General features: G+C 36.1%; 1 protein-coding gene across 3 annotated transcripts in view; it reads right to left on the reverse strand.

Annotated features, from left to right (window-relative positions):
• Window positions 1-20,592, reverse strand: part of SEMA6A (semaphorin 6A) — a 204,434-nt gene that overhangs the window by 118,948 nt on the left and 64,894 nt on the right. For all 3 annotated transcript variants that reach the window (XM_053701581.1, XM_053701580.1, XM_053701579.1), the window contains exon 2: window positions 6,941-7,078. In XM_053701581.1, coding sequence (XP_053557556.1) covers window positions 6,941-7,040 — 100 coding nt within the window. In that variant the 5' untranslated portion in view covers window positions 7,041-7,078. The remainder of the gene's footprint in view (window positions 1-6,940; window positions 7,079-20,592) is intronic.

The following is a 20,592-nucleotide window of genomic DNA, read 5'->3' on the forward strand; positions in this document are numbered from 1 at the left end:
TGGACGTTTAATTTTGAATGGCATGCCCTTTAAGTTCAACATATGTTCCAGTTAGATACATCTTTTTTTTTAACACATTTTATTAGTAAAGCCTCACTTTTATATTTCCCCTTTTTCTTGTCCGGAGAAATAAAAAAGTTAAATTCCTTAGTACTAAATATTAACAAATTTGTGTAGGCGCAGTCATTTTAAATGGCAGTTGATATACCATACTTGGAATCTGATTCTGATGTATACAAACAGGAAATAAAAACATTTGTGAATTTGTGAGATAAAACAGGTATTATTTTGTTGTATAAATTGGGCTGTTTGACCTATATATATTAAAAAAAATGGTATCTACTTTTAAATAGTGAAAAATAAAATGTAAAATATCCCTCTGCTTTCTAGTGTAGTAAACCTAGTTTTAGTGTCATGCACTGTATTAAATTAAATTCTGTACTAAAGGAAAGCATACTTTTCTGTAACTTAAATCAATTCTGTGGGTAGATAAGACTTACAAGTAGGGGGTACTCATGTGCTTAAGCAACTATAGCTCTTAAGAAGGTTACTAAAGTAGATTAGCTGTAGATATGCCAGGAGATTATCCATTGCTCAGACAAGCACATAGGTTCAGTATTTTCATTCTGGATTTCAAAATAACTTAGTCTATACTATTTTGTCTCCTCTTTTCCTGATTCGTATGGTTTGACACACAACAGCTTTTTTGTAACAATAAAAGTTATACTATAAAATATATGGAATCAACAGAGATCTATTTTCTGTATATATAAAGATTTCATCAAGAAGCAAAGAATTGTAAATAAATGTTATGAATTGGATTGGATGTCAGTCATTCAGCTAAATATATATACACAGTAAGGCTATAGTCACTTAAACATTTTGTTGTAAAGATATTATTATCCTATAATATAAAAGGCCAAGTGTGTTTGTCCGAAGCTGTCATGCGCAGTAGAGACTGTACGCAAGGACAAACACACCTGGCCTTAATCCAACTGACTTGGCATCTGATACGCCTCAGGAATGGTAGGTGTGACGGGGCCGGGCTGGTGGGACATTGGCGGGGTCGGGCGTTATGCGGGCAGGGCCGGATGCCGTGTCCGACTGGCCGTGAGCGAGAGAGCTCTAAAGAGGGGGAATAGAGAGAGCAGAAGAACTGGCCATGAGAGAGAGAGCTCTAAAGAGGGGGGATAGAGAGAGCAGAAGAGGGGGGATTAAGAGAGGGGGAGAGAGCAAAAAAAAGGGGGGAGAGAGCGAGAGCAAAAGAAACGTGGGAGAGAGAGCAAAAGAAAGGGGGGAGAGAGAGAGCAAAAGAGAGGGGGGAGAGAGAGAGCAAAAGAGAGGGGGGAGAGAGAGAGCAAAAGAGAGAGGGAGAGAGACAGCAAAATAGAGAGGGAGAGAGACAGCGAAATAGAGAGGGAGAGAGACAGCAAAAGAGAGAGGGAGAGAGACAGCAAAAGAGAGAGGGAGAGAGAGAGGGAGAGAGAGAGAGAGAGCAAAAGAGAGAGGGAGAGAGAGAACAAAAGAGAGAGTGGGAGAGAGAGGAGAGAGAGAGCAAAAGAGAGGGGAAGAGAGCGCAAAAGAGAGGAGGAGAGAGCGTAAAAGAGAGGAGGAGAGAGCGTAAAAGAGAGGGGGAGAGACAGCAAAAGAGAGGGGGAGAGACAGCAAAAGAGAGGGGGAGAGAGAGAGCAAAAGAGAGAGGGAGAGAGCAAAACAGAGGGGGAGAGACAGCAAAAGAGAGAGGGGAGAGAGAAAAAGAGAGAGAGAGTGAAAGAGAGGGGGGAGAGAGCAAAAGAGAGGGGGGAAGAGAGAGAGCAAAAGAGAGGGGGAGAGAGAGAGAGAGAGCAAAAGAGAGGGGGGAGAGAGAGCAAAAGAGAGGGGGAGAGAGAGTGAAAGAGAGGGGGGAGAGAGCAAAAGAGAGGGGGGAAGAGAGAGAGCAAAAGAGAGGGGGAGAGAGAGAGAGAGAGAGAGAGAGAGAGAGAGAGAGAGAGAGAGCAAAAGAGAGGGGGTAGAGAGAGCAAAAGAGAGGGGGGAGAGAGAGCAAAAGAGAGAGAGAGATACAGCAAAAGAGAGGGTAGAGAGAGCAAAAGAGAGGGAGAGACACAGTAAAAGAGAGAGGGGAGAGAGAGCAAAAGAGAGAGAGTAGAGAGAGCAAAAGAGAGAGGAGAGAGAGCAAAAGAGAGAGAGGAGAGAGAGCAAAAGAGAGAGGAGAGAGAGCAAAAGAAAGGGGATAGAGAGAGCAAAAGAGAGGAGAGAGAGAGCAAAAGAGAGAGGGGGAGAGAGAGCACAAAAGAGAGGAAGAGAGAGCAAAAGAGAGGAGGGACATAGAGCAAAAGAGAGGAAGAGATACAGCAAAAGAGAGAGGGGAGAGAGAGAGAGAGCAAAAGAGAGGAAGAGAGCGCAAAAGAGAGGGGGGAGAGAGAGCAAAAAAGAGGGGGAGAGAGAGAGCAAAAGAGAGGCCCGCTTTAGGACTAGTTATTATCATAATATATAATTTGTGTGTGTGTTTATGATGCATATATATATATAGCAAAGAACAGAATGAAGCACTCACTGGACTTTTGACATTGAGGTGATAAGTTTATTTAGTGACGTTTCTGGACCTCTAGCGTCCCTTCTTCTGACGCTAGAGGTCCCGAAATGTCACTAAATAAACGTATCACCTTGATGTCAAAAGTCCAGTGAGTGCTTCATTCTGTTCTTTTCTGCATATTCCTCAAGAGTACCCTGGCAGCTGCAGGACGGTGGTGAGAGTGCATATACCTCTGAACTTTTGCATATATATATATATATATATAAAATAACCTACAGTCTTTTTTTTTTGTTTTAGCTAACTTTCTAGGAGAGTAATCTTTGTCTCTAAACATTCTTGGTGGTTTCTTAAACTTTCTTATTCTTGTACAGCTTTTATTGGTGTCAATGGTTGATAGGTAAAGGTTCAAAGACAATGCTTCCCTTCCATACAGGAATGCCAAGCACATTTCAAGGATAAGACTCAACCTGCATGATTCAATGGATTGAGAAATCTGATAATCCAAAATGAGACATTAATCAACACTTGCTTAAAGGGACTCCGACAGAAAGAATACAATGAACAAGGTTTTAAAAGTTTGCTTCCAACTGAGAGACGCTCCAACATCTACAAGGGAACATTTCCAAATAAATTACAATTTATTATTTTGTTCCAAATGTATGTATCTTGCTTGAATACGCCAACAATTTCTTATTAGGCAAAACATGTTTATTCACTTACTTATAAGGAATTCAACACTGCTGGTTGTGTGCCTTAAGCAATGTTTCAGGTTTAATTTATAAAGCTTTTAAATATATTTATTTATTTATTTATAAAATATTTTACCAGTATGTCCTGGGTCCACAAAACATTGCATTGATACAATAAAATACAAAACCAATAATAATACACAATATATGCAGGTAGGAAATATATAATCAACCATGACAGGTGCATTCTGTTTTGAGATATGTAGAGAGGGATTAGGCTTGGGGAAGGTTTGAAAGTGTGCGGGAGGTCGTTCCATAACTGTGGCGCTCTGTAGGAAAAGGAGGATCGAGCTGCTTTCTTTTTGTATTGAGGCAAGCTAAATAATGTGCTGTTATTGCATCAGAGGTTATAGGAGGTGGGTATAGCCGGGGAGAGCATTCTGCTCAGGTAGGGTGGGAGCTTCCCAGAAAGGCTCTTAAACACAAGGCAGGAAAGATGGAGGGTGCGTCTGGATTCCAGCGACAGCCAGTTTAGTTCTTTTAGCATGTCACAATGGTGGGTCCTGTAGTTACATTGTAGCACAAAGCGGCAGAACGAGTTATACAGTGTATTAAGTTTATTAAGGTGAGTTTGCGGTGCAGGTGCGTATACTACGTCCCCGTAATCCATAATAGGCATCAGCATTTGCTGTACAATCTTTTCCTTTACTGTAGGGCTGAGGTAAGATTTGTTTCTGTACAGGGCACCTAATTTTGGCTAAAGTTTAGATGCAAGTTTTTCTATGTGGAGGCCAAAAGATAGATTAGGGTCTAACAACATACCCAAGTATTTGAAATTGTGTAATTTAGGACAGGTCCAAAGATCATTGTGTCAGTTTTGTCAGTGTTTAGGAAGAGTTTGTTTTTTGAGATCCACTTTTCTACCTCTGTGAACTGGTCTTGGAGCACTGCTTCAAGCTACGGCAGATCAGATTTGTTTGCATAGATTACCTTGTCGTCTGCGTACATGTGTACAGTTGAGGATTTGCAGACATTAGGCAAATCATTTATAAATAATGTGAATAGTAGGGGGCCGAGAATGGAACCTTGGGGAACACCACACGTGACTGGGAGAGGGAGGGAGTCACTGTTAGAAATGGAGACATATTATGATCGATCCAATACATATGATCTAAATCAGGTTAATGGACATATGCTCGCCATATTCAGCATTGCACCAGCAGCTCACAAGAGCTGCTGGTGCAACGCTGCCCCCTGCAGACTCGCGGCCAATAGGCCACCAGCAGGGGGTGTCAATCAACCCGATCATACTCGATCGGGCTGTATTGTGGCGATGTCTGTCCGCCTGCTCAGAGCAGACAGACAGGTTATGGAGCAGCGCGGTCTTTGTGACCGCTGCTTCATAACTGCTGTTTCTGGTGAGTCTGCAGGCTCGTCAGAAACACAGGGCATCAAGCTCCATTCGGAGCTCGATACATATGCCCCAAAGGGTCAGTTTGCATCAATTCCAAATTAAACTGAAATGTTTTCCCTACAATTTAACTTGCTTTTGCTTATAGTTTAGTATATATTACTTTTCTGTCAGTGAAATAAGTGCATTATCAACTTTGAGCAAACCTCCCCTGCATATAGCTGGCGAGAAAAATCAGTGACACTAATTTGTTTAAAGTGCTTACAGCATTTCACAAGACTTGTGAGAGAGCTTCAGAAATCACTGTTGAATCTAAATCTAAATCTATTAAAATAGAAAAATAGAAAGTGCAAAGCTTGAATGTAGTAATACGGAAAGGACACAATCTGAAGTGTAAAATTATATAAAATACAGTGCACAAAGTGTAACAAAATGATCATATCATACAGTGCTATATTGCAATAGGCTTGTCTCTCCTAGATACAGAAATGAAAGAGAATTCCGTCCTTTATCTTTTGATCATTATTTGAGTTCAGTCTCGTGAAGTCTGCACTACAATTTCTCTCCAAGCAGGAGAATCTTTGATCATCAGGCCCTAAATATTGGCCTTGGAGTAAACAGTAATAAAGAAGATAAGGAGGACTTTGTGAAAATAAGTAGACAGATAATATAATGAGGTATTCTCTCCCTACAAGATCAGCCTACTGCATTGGGTTGTGGTTTCAGTTAGCAGAAACCGCTATTTCCTATATAAAACATATTATTAATATATTTCTCATACATTTTAAACGCTGCAGCTGATATAACAAGTAATTGGAAACAAGTTAAGGAAAAAACTATTTTACAAAACACTGTCCCTTTAAAGGACAAAACAATACATTTGCCATTCACTTAGAGGTTACGTTTTTCAGAATTTTTGCAAATGCAAGCATACTGCCTAATTACTTCTGATTCCGTTCTGTGCATATGACCTGCCGAGCATACACAAGTAGGACCTGTGCACTCCAATACCACACGCATATTAGCGGTGACAAAAGTAAGTGTATTGCAATAATGTTGTACAGTGTATTTCAAATTCACTTTTATATTTCATTACTGCTGTTCTTTCATAGGTATGAAGACATTTACAAAGCCAATTAATGACATTGCCCTCATTTTGCAATGCATGGGATTTAAGGGTGCACAGTATATCGAAATGCACTGTAATATATTTCAGATTTGATCAATAGCATTTTTGCAGTATACTTGCTGATTAAGCATTGGGCCATGTGCAGGCCCTGACATGACACATTTCATCACCAGCACATGGAGAATTTAAATTAATGCATTTTACCTCAATATCACAATCCCATTACACACAAGCATGTATTGGTGAAATCAGTTACTCTTTATAATTTGTTTATTGCTTGTGAAATCCCTTTTTTTCTTTTTTTTTTAAAGGGATAGTCTAGTCAAAATTAAACTTTCATGATTCAGACAGAGCATGCAATTTTAAGCAACTTTCTAATTTACTCCTATTATCAATTTTTCTTTGTTCTCTTGCTATCTTAAAAGGACACTGAACCCCAAAAAATTGTTTTGTAATTCAGAAAGAGCATGCAATTTTAAGCAACTTTCTAATTTACTCCTATTATCAATTTTTCTTTGTTCTCTTGCTATCTTTATTTGAAAAAGAAGGCATCTATGCTTTTTTTGGGTTCAGTACTCTGGACAGCAATTTTTTATTGATGGATGAATTTATCCACCAATCAGCAAGGACAACCCAGGTTGTTCACCAAAAATGGGCCGGCATCTAAACTTACATTCTTGCATTTTAAATAAAGATACCAAGAGAATGAAGAAAAATTGATAATAGGAGTAAATTAGAAAGTTGCTTAAAATTTCATGCTCAATCTGAATCATGAAATAATTTTTTTGGGTACAGTGTCCCTTTAAGCAAGCATGTAAGTATAGGAACCAGCCCATTTTTGGTTCAGCACCTAGGTAATTTTATACCTTTACTGTAAAAATTTTACCAAGTCCAAATTTCCTATATGATACGTGAAATGAGGTTGCAGATCATGAAACCATGCAAGTATTTTGTCAGTTCAAAATGAAACAAAATGTGCACAGATACACATTCAAATATTTAACATAACACATTTACTAATGGGGATTTTATTCAATCGGCATTAATTTTAAATTAATTCGGATTGGTAAACTATTGCTTTTATATATGTTAACATATTCTAAAAAAACCTTTAAGTGGAATAAACTGTTCAAACATGAGCAGGAGAACATGTGACTTCTAAAATATAATGTACTTACAGTTGCCATGCGAAATACTGATAGGCTCGGAATCTTCTGGAAAACCAGCCCCAGCAAATTGTAGTATCGTGAAGTATAGCAGCAAAGCTTCAGACCTCATAGTAGTTTAGCTCGAAGACTTTACTTTTTTACTTCACCCTGTAAAACGTTCCAGACATTTCTGTTAATATATTTTGTTGCTAAAATCTTCTCAAGCAAAACAATAACATTTTTAGTTATGAATATATAGTCACAAAACTGAGGATTATTTTCTAGAAAGTTATTAGATCATAACTCAAATAATTATTCTTAAATTGAAAAAGGTATTTATGTTTTGAGGCTGTATATATGTATTTGAGTAAAAAAAGAAATTAAAAAAAAATTATTCATATTCTCTTTTAACTTATAAATGTCTTGGGGATATTTTTAAATTAATATGTAAAAAAAAATCTGCTAAACAGCTGAGTACATTAATATTTAAATATTACTGTATCACAAAGAACAAGCTATCAAGAGCACTCATCACCCACTTTAAAGAACATTCAACATTTTACAAGCTTTCAAATACTCATAAAAATGATCTGGGAAAAAGATATTGATAGATACATAGACAAACAGAGACAGACAGATAGATATATATATATTTTATGACATAAATTACTATACCTAAGCAATAATCTGAAAGGAATTTTCAGATAATAGAGACTTTAGATTTCGTCTGCTATTAGATCTCTTCTGGTTGATGGCCAAAACGTTATCTTTCAAATATAAAGGGGTCGATTTATCAACGGCTTCACCAACCTTCACCCTCACAAGAGAACCTGCAGTCCCTATTTATGAAGCAGCGGTCCTCTTAGGTGGCAAATTTTGATCTCACCGGTCTCGTCTGATCGGCGAGATTAACAGCTCTTGCCCGCACATGATTGGCTGTGCGTTGGCAGGGGACGGCGTTTCACTAGAACCTAAAATTGCGTTCTTGTGCAATGCTGAATTCCGGCAGTGGAGTTCAGCCTGCCAGAGGCGAGCTGGGGGCGGACGGGGCCCCTGTCCGCCGTTGCATGATAAATCTACCCCAGTTACATTGAGCAACATCAATCATTCAATATTGTTTTCCAAATAGTATACTGTGCATTTCTAACGCTATTTCCACAGCATTTACAACTTAATGTACATTCTTTGCAAGATTAATATATATAAATTGTTAATTTTTTTACAGTTACTGTTGATCTAAAGTTTAAAGTTTAAAAAAAGTATAGTAAAAGTTGTCACTCAGTCTGAAACATTCCTTGATCTGATGAGACAATAGGGTTACACAATGTAGATAATCCCATTCTAAGATTTTCTATCCTTCATCAAAGAGAGTAAAGCCACTTCCCCATGAAGTTTAGAACTTGATATGCACTCCCATGACTGGATGCCTCTTTACACAAAATTGCTGACTCTTTAATATGGAAATAAGTATTTTAATCCCTGTTTAAGACTTTTTTCTTTAGTTTCCTGGTGTTTATTATCATTATGTTCTCCTTTGACTGGAATAGTTTCTTTACAATTCACAGGAACAACATATGTATGTGGCTAATAAAAAAGAAATACGACAATCCAAATTAAACTTTCAATAGTTGGTTGGATCCCATATCAGGGTTTATAATACTGTTAAAAATAAGAGATTACATTCCGAAAACCAGACTCCCTATCCAGAATATTTAACCCAAGTGCCATAGGATAATAGAGACAATTATATGAAATATGTAATGTAAGAAACTAAACATATATTTTTGTTAACACTTTAATACAGCTTCAAACAATAAAGTATGTATCCAGACAGAAAAAAAAGCTTGATTTTATGCACATTTTATATTACCTTTAGGCAATAAGGCAGGGACCGTATTTATAAATACATTCTTTTTATATTTAGATACCAATAGTATGATATTAGCTTCCAAGGGGAGGCAGCTAGCTAAGTGTCTACTAGATGTGCAGTCATGATCAAACGGTTTATATGTTTTTTTATATATGTATATATATATATATATATCTTTTAGAAAGGCCCCGCGGGTGCATGTGTGCACACACCTAAATGTTTATTACAATGCCAACTTAGGCATGTGTGTGTACCCGTACACTCATTACTACTAGTCAAATCTTTCACATGAAGAACCATATTGAAATATATATACCTTAATATATATATATATATATATATATATATATATATATATATACACACACACATAAATACATACAGGGCTTTTTTTGTGGGGTTACTCACAAAAAGTACCCCCCAAAGTACCCCTACTTCTGCCAACTCATAACAGGTAATATTTGTAATCATCATGTAAATAATCTAGTTTTCGCAAGAGGGGCTGCAAAATACATCAAACAAATATATATATATATATATATATATATATATATATATATATATATATATATATATATATATATATATATATATATATATATATATATATATATATAGTATTTATGCATGAAGAAGCTTTAAATGGAATTTGCTTTAGCTAGACAAAATCCAAGGATTTGGTTGCTTAGATGTAATTATCTTCTGAGAATGTTAGGCAGTGATTTAGTTGTTATACAGACCTAGACACACACAAACCTACATGCATATGGGACCACCAGCAATCTTCAGCCCTAGACAACTGTTTCTGTTCCACAAGCACAAACTTGTTGGTTTAAAAGACACATTTATGTTTTGTGATCAATATTAAAATGATTAATGAACTTCCAAAGAAGCCTAAAGCTATACTGATTATTTAGTTGGGTGAGTACTTTCTGTGGGAACTGTAGCTAGGTATAGGGAATTAAATGCTATTGCTATGCATAAATAACTGTGAAATAGCAATTTTTTTGTTTTTCTTTTGAGCCTAATGAGCATTAAAAAAATTGGAAGACTTTACAGCTATTTTAAAGGATTTAACATTAAACAAAGCCACCTCACTGAAACTGTGAAGGTTGGAAGTACAAAAATATCTCTTATAAATGTATGACATTGTGCGGGTATCATCATTAGCCTCAGCCTTTGTCGATCAGCATGTTAGGTTTTTCTAAATGTTCTCAAGGCAAATAGAAAAGCTATCTGTAAAAACATATTGATCAAATAACAAAAATATTCATGAACATTGTTTTAAGCACAGAAATTGTTAAATGTAATGCTTATTTATGTATTGCATTAGTCTAAACATCCAATATAGCCTTTCCCTAAGGGCTATGATTCCTTATGTGTGTCAACAAGCTAATACTGTCAACAAGATAAGAATACACATATTGTGGAACAGACAGTTGCCTTGAACACAAGAAAAACAACTCTCAATTTCTCACACCTAGACAGCATACATCTGCCTGTCTATTTTTCTTTAGTTTTATCAGAATATATCAATATAGCATTAGTTTACTGTGTGTGTTTTGTTTTTATTTATTTTATTATACTTAAAGAGACACAGAAGTACAAAATCTAATGCTCTAATGTGTTATATACAAGTAATAGCACAATAAAATGGTCTAACTATGGGTTTAACTCAAACAAAAGAGTAAATATATAGTTAGATCCAGAGCAGATATAACCTATTGTGGACTATATGAACAGATCTGATGGTGAGGCAATGATGAGGTATATATGTGCTGACACTAATTAAAAGTTAGTTCTATGTTTTGCATTGCTATTCCTTAACATATAAGGTATAGAGTTTCATGTCTGTAGCTATTCAAGGTAGGACACAGGAGAGAGGGGTTTGTGACTTTAAGACACAAATGAGGAAAAGTTGAGACAAAAGGTAATGGAACTAAGAAAAAATAACCAGAGAAATATGTTAATTATAGGTCATATACATCTGTGAACAGGTGTTGAAATTCAGAACGCTTGAGGCAGGTCTGGTAGTTATTGACTATTGAATAGCTGTCTCTCTATCCATCTGTCTCCCTATCTATCATTCCTTCTCACTTCTCTCTCTTTTACTCACTCTCTTTCTGTTTCTGTCCACAGCTTTTTCTTTCATACACATAATTAACTCTTCCATTTTGCTTGTAATAGCTGTGTGCTTACAAGAGAGTGTAATACTTTCTCTGTGTTTTGTTTATAATTTTGTTGTAATTTTCCCTTTGGGGTTTGCATCCAGGCTTGTCTGGGGTTAACTGCCTGAGTCACTGAAAGCTGTGCAGCTGACTGCTGTGAGTCAATTTCCTTGTATGTATATATATATATATATATATATATATATATATATATATATATATATATATATATATATATATATATATATATATATATATATATATATTGAGCATCCATTAAATATTCAGTTAAAGGGACATGGAACACAATTTTTTTTATGATTCAGATAGAGAACATCATTTTAAACAACATGCCAATTTGCTTCATTCTCTTAGTATCCTTTGTTGAAGTAACAACAATGTACATGGGTGAGCCAATTCCCTTATGCATATGTGTGCAGCTACCAATCAGCAGCTCCACAGTCTACCTAGGTATGCTTTTCAACAACAGAAACCAATTGAACAAAACTAAATAGATAATAGAAGTAAATTGCATGCTCTCTCTGAATCATTAAAGAAAAAAGCATGAGTTTCATGTCCCTTTAATAGAACATTAGACATTTACATAACAAGCCTTATGTTAGAAAGATAAAAAGAAAATGTATTTATGGGTCATTGATTAAGGCAGTCTGTGAGCCCCACTTATAAAGCTGTGGATGCAGCTCGGGCCCCAAGTGTTACAGGCTCACACTAGTCAGCCTCACGTTGTGGTCTTAAAGGGACAGTCTAGGCCAAATAAACTTTCATGATTCAGATAGAGCATGCAATTTTAAACAATTTTCCAATTTACTTTTATCATCAATGTTGCTTTGTTCTCTTGGTATTCTTAGTTGAAAGCTTAACCTAGGAGGTTCATATGTTAATGTCTTAGACATTGAAGGCCACCTCTTTTCAGAATGCATTTTAACAGTTTTTCACCACTAGAGGGTGTTAGTTCACGTATTTCATATAGATAACACTGTGCTCGTGCACGTGAAGTTATCTGGGAGCAGGCACTGATTGGCTAGACTGCAAGTCTGTCAAAAGAACTAAAATAAAGGGGCAGTTTGCAGAGGCTTAGATACAAGATAATCACAGAGGTTAAAAGCGTATTATTATAACTGTGTTGGTTATGCAAAACTGGGGAATGGGTAATAAAGGGATTATCTATCTTTTAAGACAATAATAATTCTGGTGTAGACTGTCCCTTTAAGAGCGCTGCTACTTCCGCTTCTACTATGCCTCTATGCCCTTACAAGGGTGAAGGAGTTAAATCCTCCTGGCAAGGATGACCAGAATGATTGACAAGCCCATCTCTTGCACAATTGGTTGCTTGTACAATGATAACTAATGCAATGCAAGGCAAATACTGTTCCTGGATTATGATAAATGTAAGCCTCTGTTTTTAACAGAAGTTTCGAAGTATACTGTTCAATAAAATTAAAAGTACATAAAAATATTGAATTTCCCAAAATCATCAGAGCATACATTATTGCTGTACATGATCTGCAGCTAACAATTAATTGTTTCAAGAATCTAATGAGTACAAAACTATTATAAATCATGATTATAGATCTTGCTCTAAATATTATACATTTCTTAGATATGTCAATATAAATTGTTATCATTATGTTTTTATGTGTCTGTAATTGGCCACAGTAAATGAGATACAATTTACAGCAATCAATAGACTATACCATGCAATTGTTGCAAACCAAATACTATTAAAACAGATAGTTTGTAATGCAGTGATTATATTCTGATGCATATATAAAATACAACTTTAATGTTACTGCTTGTCATTATAGAGCAACTATTGGTAATGCCTGCTAATTCTGCAATGTAATAAGATCAATAAATCAATTGTGGTGAAACATGGCTCCAATTAAAATGATTCTTTGATCCAACGTCTTGTGATATAGATAAGTACTGGGCACAGTTGATCAATCCTAATCTACATAGCAATAGCTAAGAAGTCAATCTGGTGTGTCAGATAGGATTTTTTTTTTAAAACTGTTAAATGATGGAGGGGATGGAAAGGTACATAAGGCAAAAGGAATTTATAACATTACATTGAAGAGCCACTAAACACAAAAGGGACATGCAAATAATGGTTTAACTAGAGTGTACCATTTTAAAGGGATATGAAACCCAAATTGTTTCTTTCATGATTCAGAAAGAGCATGCAATTGTAAGCAACTTTCTAATTTACTCCTATTATCATTTTTTCTTTGTTCTCTTTATTTGAAAAGGCAGGAATGTACACTTAGGAGCCAGACCATTTTTTGGTTCAGAACCCTGGGTAGCGCTTGCTGATTGGTGTCTACATGAGTGGTATATGTGGTAATAGGTGCTTTAATGTTACTTGTAAAAGCAATATTGCATAAGCTGCTTTTTGCAGCAGATTGCAGTTTTGATAGATATACTTTGTAGTCTTTGAAATTGAATCCATAGAAACTTGAGACCCCAGCGTTGCATTACTCCATGTAATGGACAGGCCGATATGTGCATCAAATATAACAGTGTTAAATAAACACCACGACATCATAGCATTAGATATTTGACTGGCTGCATTTTTACAACATATGTGTATTATTTTCGTATTTTCTACAAACAATATTTATAGTATGCATAGTAAAATTATTTCACAATATATTTTCAGCATTTATACTTCCAATTTAAAATAATTTAACTGAAATTTTGTTTTTCCCACAATTCCCACAACAAAGAGCATACTACATACTTTAAAAGATGCGGTTCTAGAGCACCGGTTTACAAACCTGCCCTCAGACCGCCCTAACAGGCTAGATTTTGAGGATTTCTGAACTAGAGCACAGGTGAAATAATCAGTTGATTAGTAAACCTGGTTATTTACCTGTTCTCACCCAAGGTAATCCTGAAAATCCGGCCTGTTGGGGAGGCCTGAGGACAGGTTTGAAAACCAGTGTTCTATAGCATTGTTTCTCAGCCATGGTCCTTAAGTAGGTTTTCATTATAGGTGAACTAGAGCACAGGTGAAATAATTAACTGATCAGTAACCATGGTTACTAACCTGCTCTCACACATCAGCTGATTATTTCATATGTGAGGCATTTCAAAGGGTGTGTCTCTTAACTACAAAACAATTTACACTTTAAATCTTAAAGGAGCATGAAACCCATTGTTTTCATGATTTATAAAGAGCATGTCATTTTAAACAACTTTCCAATTTACTTCTATTATCTAATTTGCTTAATTCTCTTGGTATCCTTTGTTGAATAGCATATATAAATAGGCTCAGGAGCTGCTGATTGGTGGCTGCACATATATGCCTCATTTTATTGGCTCACCCATGTGCATTGCTATTTATTCAACAAAGGATACCCAAAGAATAATGCAAATTAGATAGTAGAAGTACATTGTAATGCTGTCTAAACTTTTATTGTCTGATTCATGAAAGAATTTGTTTATGTTTCATGTGCCTTTAATTGCAGATACATTCAATGCACAAACAAGTTTAATGTCAACTGAACATGGAACCTAGTCAACATGCATGTAGATATTAAAAAAAGAAGTATATTTGGAATTGTTAGATTCTTGTTTCCTTATTCTGAGATACACACCCTTAATAGATGCAAAACTAATGAGTTGCTGGCACTTCGGGCAGTAAAGACAAACAGCCCACACTGAAATTGGAAGACATTCAAGACTATCGATTCTAATTGTAACCTTTACTGTAAAGAGCCTCTGGAGATTCCATAAGCCACTACCTGTTCAGTGATATATGCATTGATAGAAATGAGAAAGAAGACAGACTTTTTTGATAAAGCATTTCATTTTCTTCCCTTTTCATGTTTTATGTGAAAGATGTTTTTTCAAATGAGAGAAAATGGAGCCAGGTATAAAACCCAGGGTATTATAACTCATGCACAGAAACAACAAAGCGACTTATATTACTTGGTGACAATAACATTCTCCTTAAATAACAGGACTTACGAAATGTTCTGTATATTCTGCTATAAAACACTGCTCTCAAAAACATGATGTCATTGATAGATGTGGTAAGTGGCATTGCACAGCCTCTCTATCAGAAATGGTTTATGTTTTCATACTCTAACACAGTGCTTTCCAAACTGTGTGTTGTGACAGATAAGTGTGTCGGCGGCAGTGTGTGGGTGTGTCACTGCTTCAGCACAATTTTTTTTTAATTTAAAATTATTTTTAAATGTATTTTTTTGGTTTCCGACTTTACATCTGCCTGCTACGCATATCACGTAGTTGACACGTGATTGATTACCTAGTGGGTCACAGATCATCTTTACCTTTTGGCACAGCTTAGCGGGAACTGAAACTATTCCCATTGGCGACACATTCGCTCCTGACTGCACATGTAGTCTCCTCAATCGGCTTGTGACTGCACGTGTAGTCTCCTCAATCGGCTTGTGACTGCACGTGTAGTCTACCTCAATTGGCTCGTGACTGCATGTGTAGTCAGTGAGTGAGACAGAAGTGTGTTTGCAGCACGGGCAGTAGTCAGTCGGTCTCACAGAGCTCTGAGGGCAGCAGCTTAAATGCTGAGCAGAGGTTTAGGTGTTTTGGGGTTTTTTACAGCTAGCTCCCAGTAGTGCATTGCTGTTCCTGCTCTTGATATATGGATAGGAAATGGAAGCTTAAAAATGCTTGATGATAAAATGTGAGAGTGTCTTTATCTAATATTCCACCAAATATTCAGAAATTGTGTTCATCCCATCAACCTCATACATCCCATTAAAATAGTAAGTAGCTATTGGTGTTATTGATTCTTGCACATACATACTGTTACTTGTAAATGAATGTTATTATATAATTTATGTACGTGTCCGTATCTCTTAAAAGAAGTTAGTTTAACCTCCTGTTTGCTAGTACAACTGAATTACTGTGTCGAAAAATGATGTAGATGCACAGATGTCACCAACATGAAGTTTGGAAAGCTCTGCTCTAACATTTACAATAATTCTATAATAATCAGTGTGATTGTCAAGGAGGCCTGGGGAGGCCAGAATTAATATTGTCGCCTCCCCCCCCCCCCCCCCGGTAATGTTAAATGAGTACACAACTTCTAATGGTGTATATGCCGCTCCATCTGTTTATATTTCAGATGCCAGGTTGTACTTTCTGATACCCACTAGTAGCTCTGCACCTTCTTTTTTTGACCTGCCTGTTTTATCTGCATGTTGTGACCTGTTGGTCATTAAAAGGGACAGTCTACTACAGAACTGTTATTGTTTAAAAATATAGATAATCCATTTATTACACATTTCCACAGTTTTACATAACCAACACTGTTATATTTATATACTTTTTGCCTCTGTGATTAACTTGTATCTAAGCCTTTGCAGATGGCACTCTTATTTCAGTTATTTTGACAGACTTGCACTGTAGCCAATCAGTGCTGACTCATAAATAACTTCACAGGAATGAGCACAATGTTATTAATATGACACATATGAACTAGTGCTGTCTAACTGTGAAAAACTGTAAAACTGCACTGAGATTAGATGTGGTCTTTGAGATCTTAGAAATTAGCATATGGACCTACCTAGATTTAGCTTTCAACAAAGAACACCAAAAAAATAAAGTAAATTTGATGATAAATTGGGAAGTTTTTTTAAAAATACATGCCCCATCTGAATTATGAAAATGTAATTTTGACTAGACTGTCCCTTTTACTTCAACACCTTAAACAAACCCAGACCGGCTCAGTGTAATGATAAAAGGGAAAACTTTATTGTGTATAGTTAAAACAATTGATCACACCAGTATTGACATACCAAGCAGCTACTGCCTTGCTAAAACATGTAAAGGCTACAACCTTGGCCCGATGACGTCACTGACGCGTTTCAGGTGTTACCCGTAGTCATAGTTCTACCTATGACTACGGGTAACACCTGAAACGCGCCAGTGACGTCATTGGGCCGAGGTTGTAGCCTTTACATGTTTAGCAAGGCCATGTTGAAGTGTGGCGCTCATTGAAGATACCCACAGGGCACCCTTGGAGTATATGGAAAAAAGGAGAGTAACGTGAAAGGTATTGTTTGCCTGTTCATTTGTATTCCGGACGTGGGATTTGCAGGATCCAGGGTTCAGTAAACTGAATCTTCAGCGTGGAAGCCGACACCTACGTTTCACAGAGGGACGGCAGAAAGGAAGGACTGTATCCAACAGTAAGTTGACATTCATTTGTTCTAATATAAGGCTGTTATGGATACTATAGTCCACATGTGAATTAATATCATTATAACATACATGTGTTTAAGTCAGATGACTATTTAGGCTGATACGCTTTATTATAGAATTTAGTATCGCTCTAAACATCTTTTAAGCAGCAACATTTATGACAGCTGGGAGAAAAAAGCAACAAGAATCGTGTCGATGTTTGCTTAGCATGATGGACATTTTTATGGATTGAATACATGTGTTATTCCATATTGTTTGGATCCTACTGCACCTTGAACAGCGACTAGTGTGTGTGTGTTGCTATTTTGTCCCTTTTACTGCATATTGCATCTTGCTTACCATAGCCTGCCTATTCTGAGCTGCTCGCCAGTACTTACATATTGTATCCTGCTGGTCATTACCTACATACTGTGTGTCCTGCTGGCTGTAACCTGTGTACTGTGTCTTGCTGGCCATTACCTACATACTGTGTGTCCTGCTGGCTGTAACCTGTGTACTGTGTCTTGCTGGTCATTACCTACATACTGTGTGTCATGGTGACTGTAACCTGTGTACTGTGTCTTGCTGGTCATTACCTACATACTGTATGTCCTGCTGGCTGTAACCTGTGTACTGTGTCTTGCTGGCCATTACCTACATACTGTGTGTCCTGCTGGCTGTAACCTGTGTACTGTGTCTTGCTGGTCATTACCTACATACTGTGTGTCATGGTGACTGTAACCTGCAGATTGTTACCTGAAGGTCGTTAACTGCAGGTTGCATTTGACATAAGGGAAAGAGAATCATCATATAGGTTTTTGTATTGAGAATCATATAAAAAAAGCATTTATCACATATATAACTGCAATGTTTTCAAATGCTGACAAACTAATTACTTATGACTGCATAATAGGAAACCATAAATTGTCAAAATGCTAATATCCTGTAAGAACCTCATGGGACACCAATTTGCTAATCCACAGAAAAATATATTTCACAAAGGACGGTTAAACACTTTTATTTTATTTTTTCAGATGAAGATTTGCTGCAGTAAAAATATAGATAGATGATAGACAGACAGACTGAAAGTATACTCTACTAGCAATGTTTTCTGTCTGAAGCTATTTTTAATTATTACTATTACTTACACTCACACAAGCTGTCAGGCCAACAACAACAGGTCACACCAAAGGAAATGGAAATAATCATAAAAATTAATTTGCCAAAACAATATAAATAATGTCAATCCCCAAGAGTTCCCTATTTTCAGTTCCTATAAAGGGGCACTAAAATTAAGATACATTTTCATCATTAAGGTAGAGCATGCAATTTTAAGAGACTTTCCAATTAACTTACATTATTACATTTTACACAGTCTTTTTATATGCATACTTTATGAGGCACCAACATGGAGCATGTCCAAGAGCTGTCACATGATACAAGGGACTGGCAAATTGAAGTACATTTTGAAATGTATTACAAAAAAAATCCTTCTGCTCATTTACAGTTCATAGTAAGTGCTTTTTATTATGCATTTCTTGATTATGCAATTCTACTGTAATTAATGTCCCTTTAAGCCAGCTTTATTTTAAGGTAAGCTTTCCTGGTTTATTGAATGAATCAATCTTCAATATTTACATGGCTTTACTAGCTTATCTTTATAATTGGCCAGCATTAAAGATGAATGGTTATTGTGTAACTTATGTATGTAATACAGCGGCAAGATCTATTAAGCAAATATTAAACAAATATCAAAATATTGCTGGAAACATAATACATCTTGATTGGTTGTTAGTAAAGTGGTTAAATGAGATCAAAGTCCTGTCAATGTTTACAAAAAAAACAACAACAACATGTTACAACTTGCAGATCAGAATATATCACCCTTTATCAACCAATCAACTGCCAGGTTTTACTAATAGTGCTGTACTCAGTGTTCTTTGAGACACTCCAATATAATCTTATTACCTGTAATTAATAATATGAGACACAAACACAATGGACCAAAAAAGAGTCAGAATAACCACATGGCAACCAAGGCTCCTGACTATGACCCATCAAAATAGAGGGCTCAACTCATAAGTCCATCATCTTCTGTCACAAAGACAAGACGCCAAAAGCTATAATTACACAGCCAACATATTAACATATATATATTATTGCAACCCATTCTATAGAAGTACTGTCTTTATGTGTGCCTATATTTTGGACTACATTTTTCAAGCCCTTCTGCAGGTTCTCACAAGACAACCTGCAGTCACGATTTATCAAGCAGCGGTCTGCATTTGTGATTGGCTGATGACGGTCACATGATACAGGAGGGGTGGAAATAGACATAACTTTGAAATTTGTCCTCAAAAAAATCTACTAATCATTTGAAGCTCAGAGTAAGTGCTATTGCATTGTCTTTTTATCGTGCATTTTTTATTATGCAAATCTACTCTATTTACTGATCATTTAAAGGACCAGTAAATACAGTAGATTTGTATAAGCAACAAATGCATGATAACAAGACAATGCAATAGCACATTAAAGGGACACTCAAGTCAAAATTAAACTTCATGATTCAGATAGAGCATGCAATTTTAATCAACTTTCCAATTTACTTCCATTAACAAAATGTGCACAATCTTTTTATATTTACACTTTTTGAGTCACCAGCTCCTACTGAGCATGTGCAAGAATTCACAGCATATACGTATATGCATTTGTGATTGGCTGATGTCTGTCACATGATACAGGGGGAGTGGAAAAAGACATAACTTTGCAATTTATTTAAAAAAAATCTACTACTTATTTGCAGTTCAGACTAAGTGCTATTGCACTGTCTTCTTATCATGCATTTGTTGATTATGCAAATCTATTGTATTGACTGGTCCTTTAACTGACCTTCAAATGAGTAGTAGATTTTTTTCTGTCAAATTTCAGTCATGTCTATTTCCACTCCTCCTGTATTATGTGACAGTGATCAGCCAATCACAAATGCATATACATATATTCTGTGAATTCTTGCACATGCTCAGTAGGAGTTGGTGACTCAAAAAGTGTAAATATAAAAAGACTGTGCACATTTTGTTAATGGAAGGAAAGTTGTTTAAAATTGCATATTCTACCTGAATCATGAAAGTTTAATTTTGACTTGAGTGTCCCTTTAAAGGGACACTCAAGTCAGGATTACACTTTCATGATTCAGATAGAGCATGCAATTTTAAACAACTTTCCAATCCACTTCCATTAACACACAGTTAAATATTTTTATATTTATATGGTGTGTGTATATCTTTTTCTTTTCTAGCTGTAAAATATATTCTTAGAAGCATAAGCAAATATGAGAGCGCCATTCAATTCCCATCTGAAATGTGAAATGTTGATTCTGACTTACTAATCACAGTTACTGGCAATCTAATTTGATTCCTATCACATGCAAGACATAGAAAAAATGAATAAACGCT

Source organism: Bombina bombina, chromosome 2, assembly GCF_027579735.1.
Source record: "Bombina bombina isolate aBomBom1 chromosome 2, aBomBom1.pri, whole genome shotgun sequence".
Classification (NCBI taxonomy): Eukaryota; Metazoa; Chordata; class Amphibia; order Anura; family Bombinatoridae; genus Bombina; species Bombina bombina.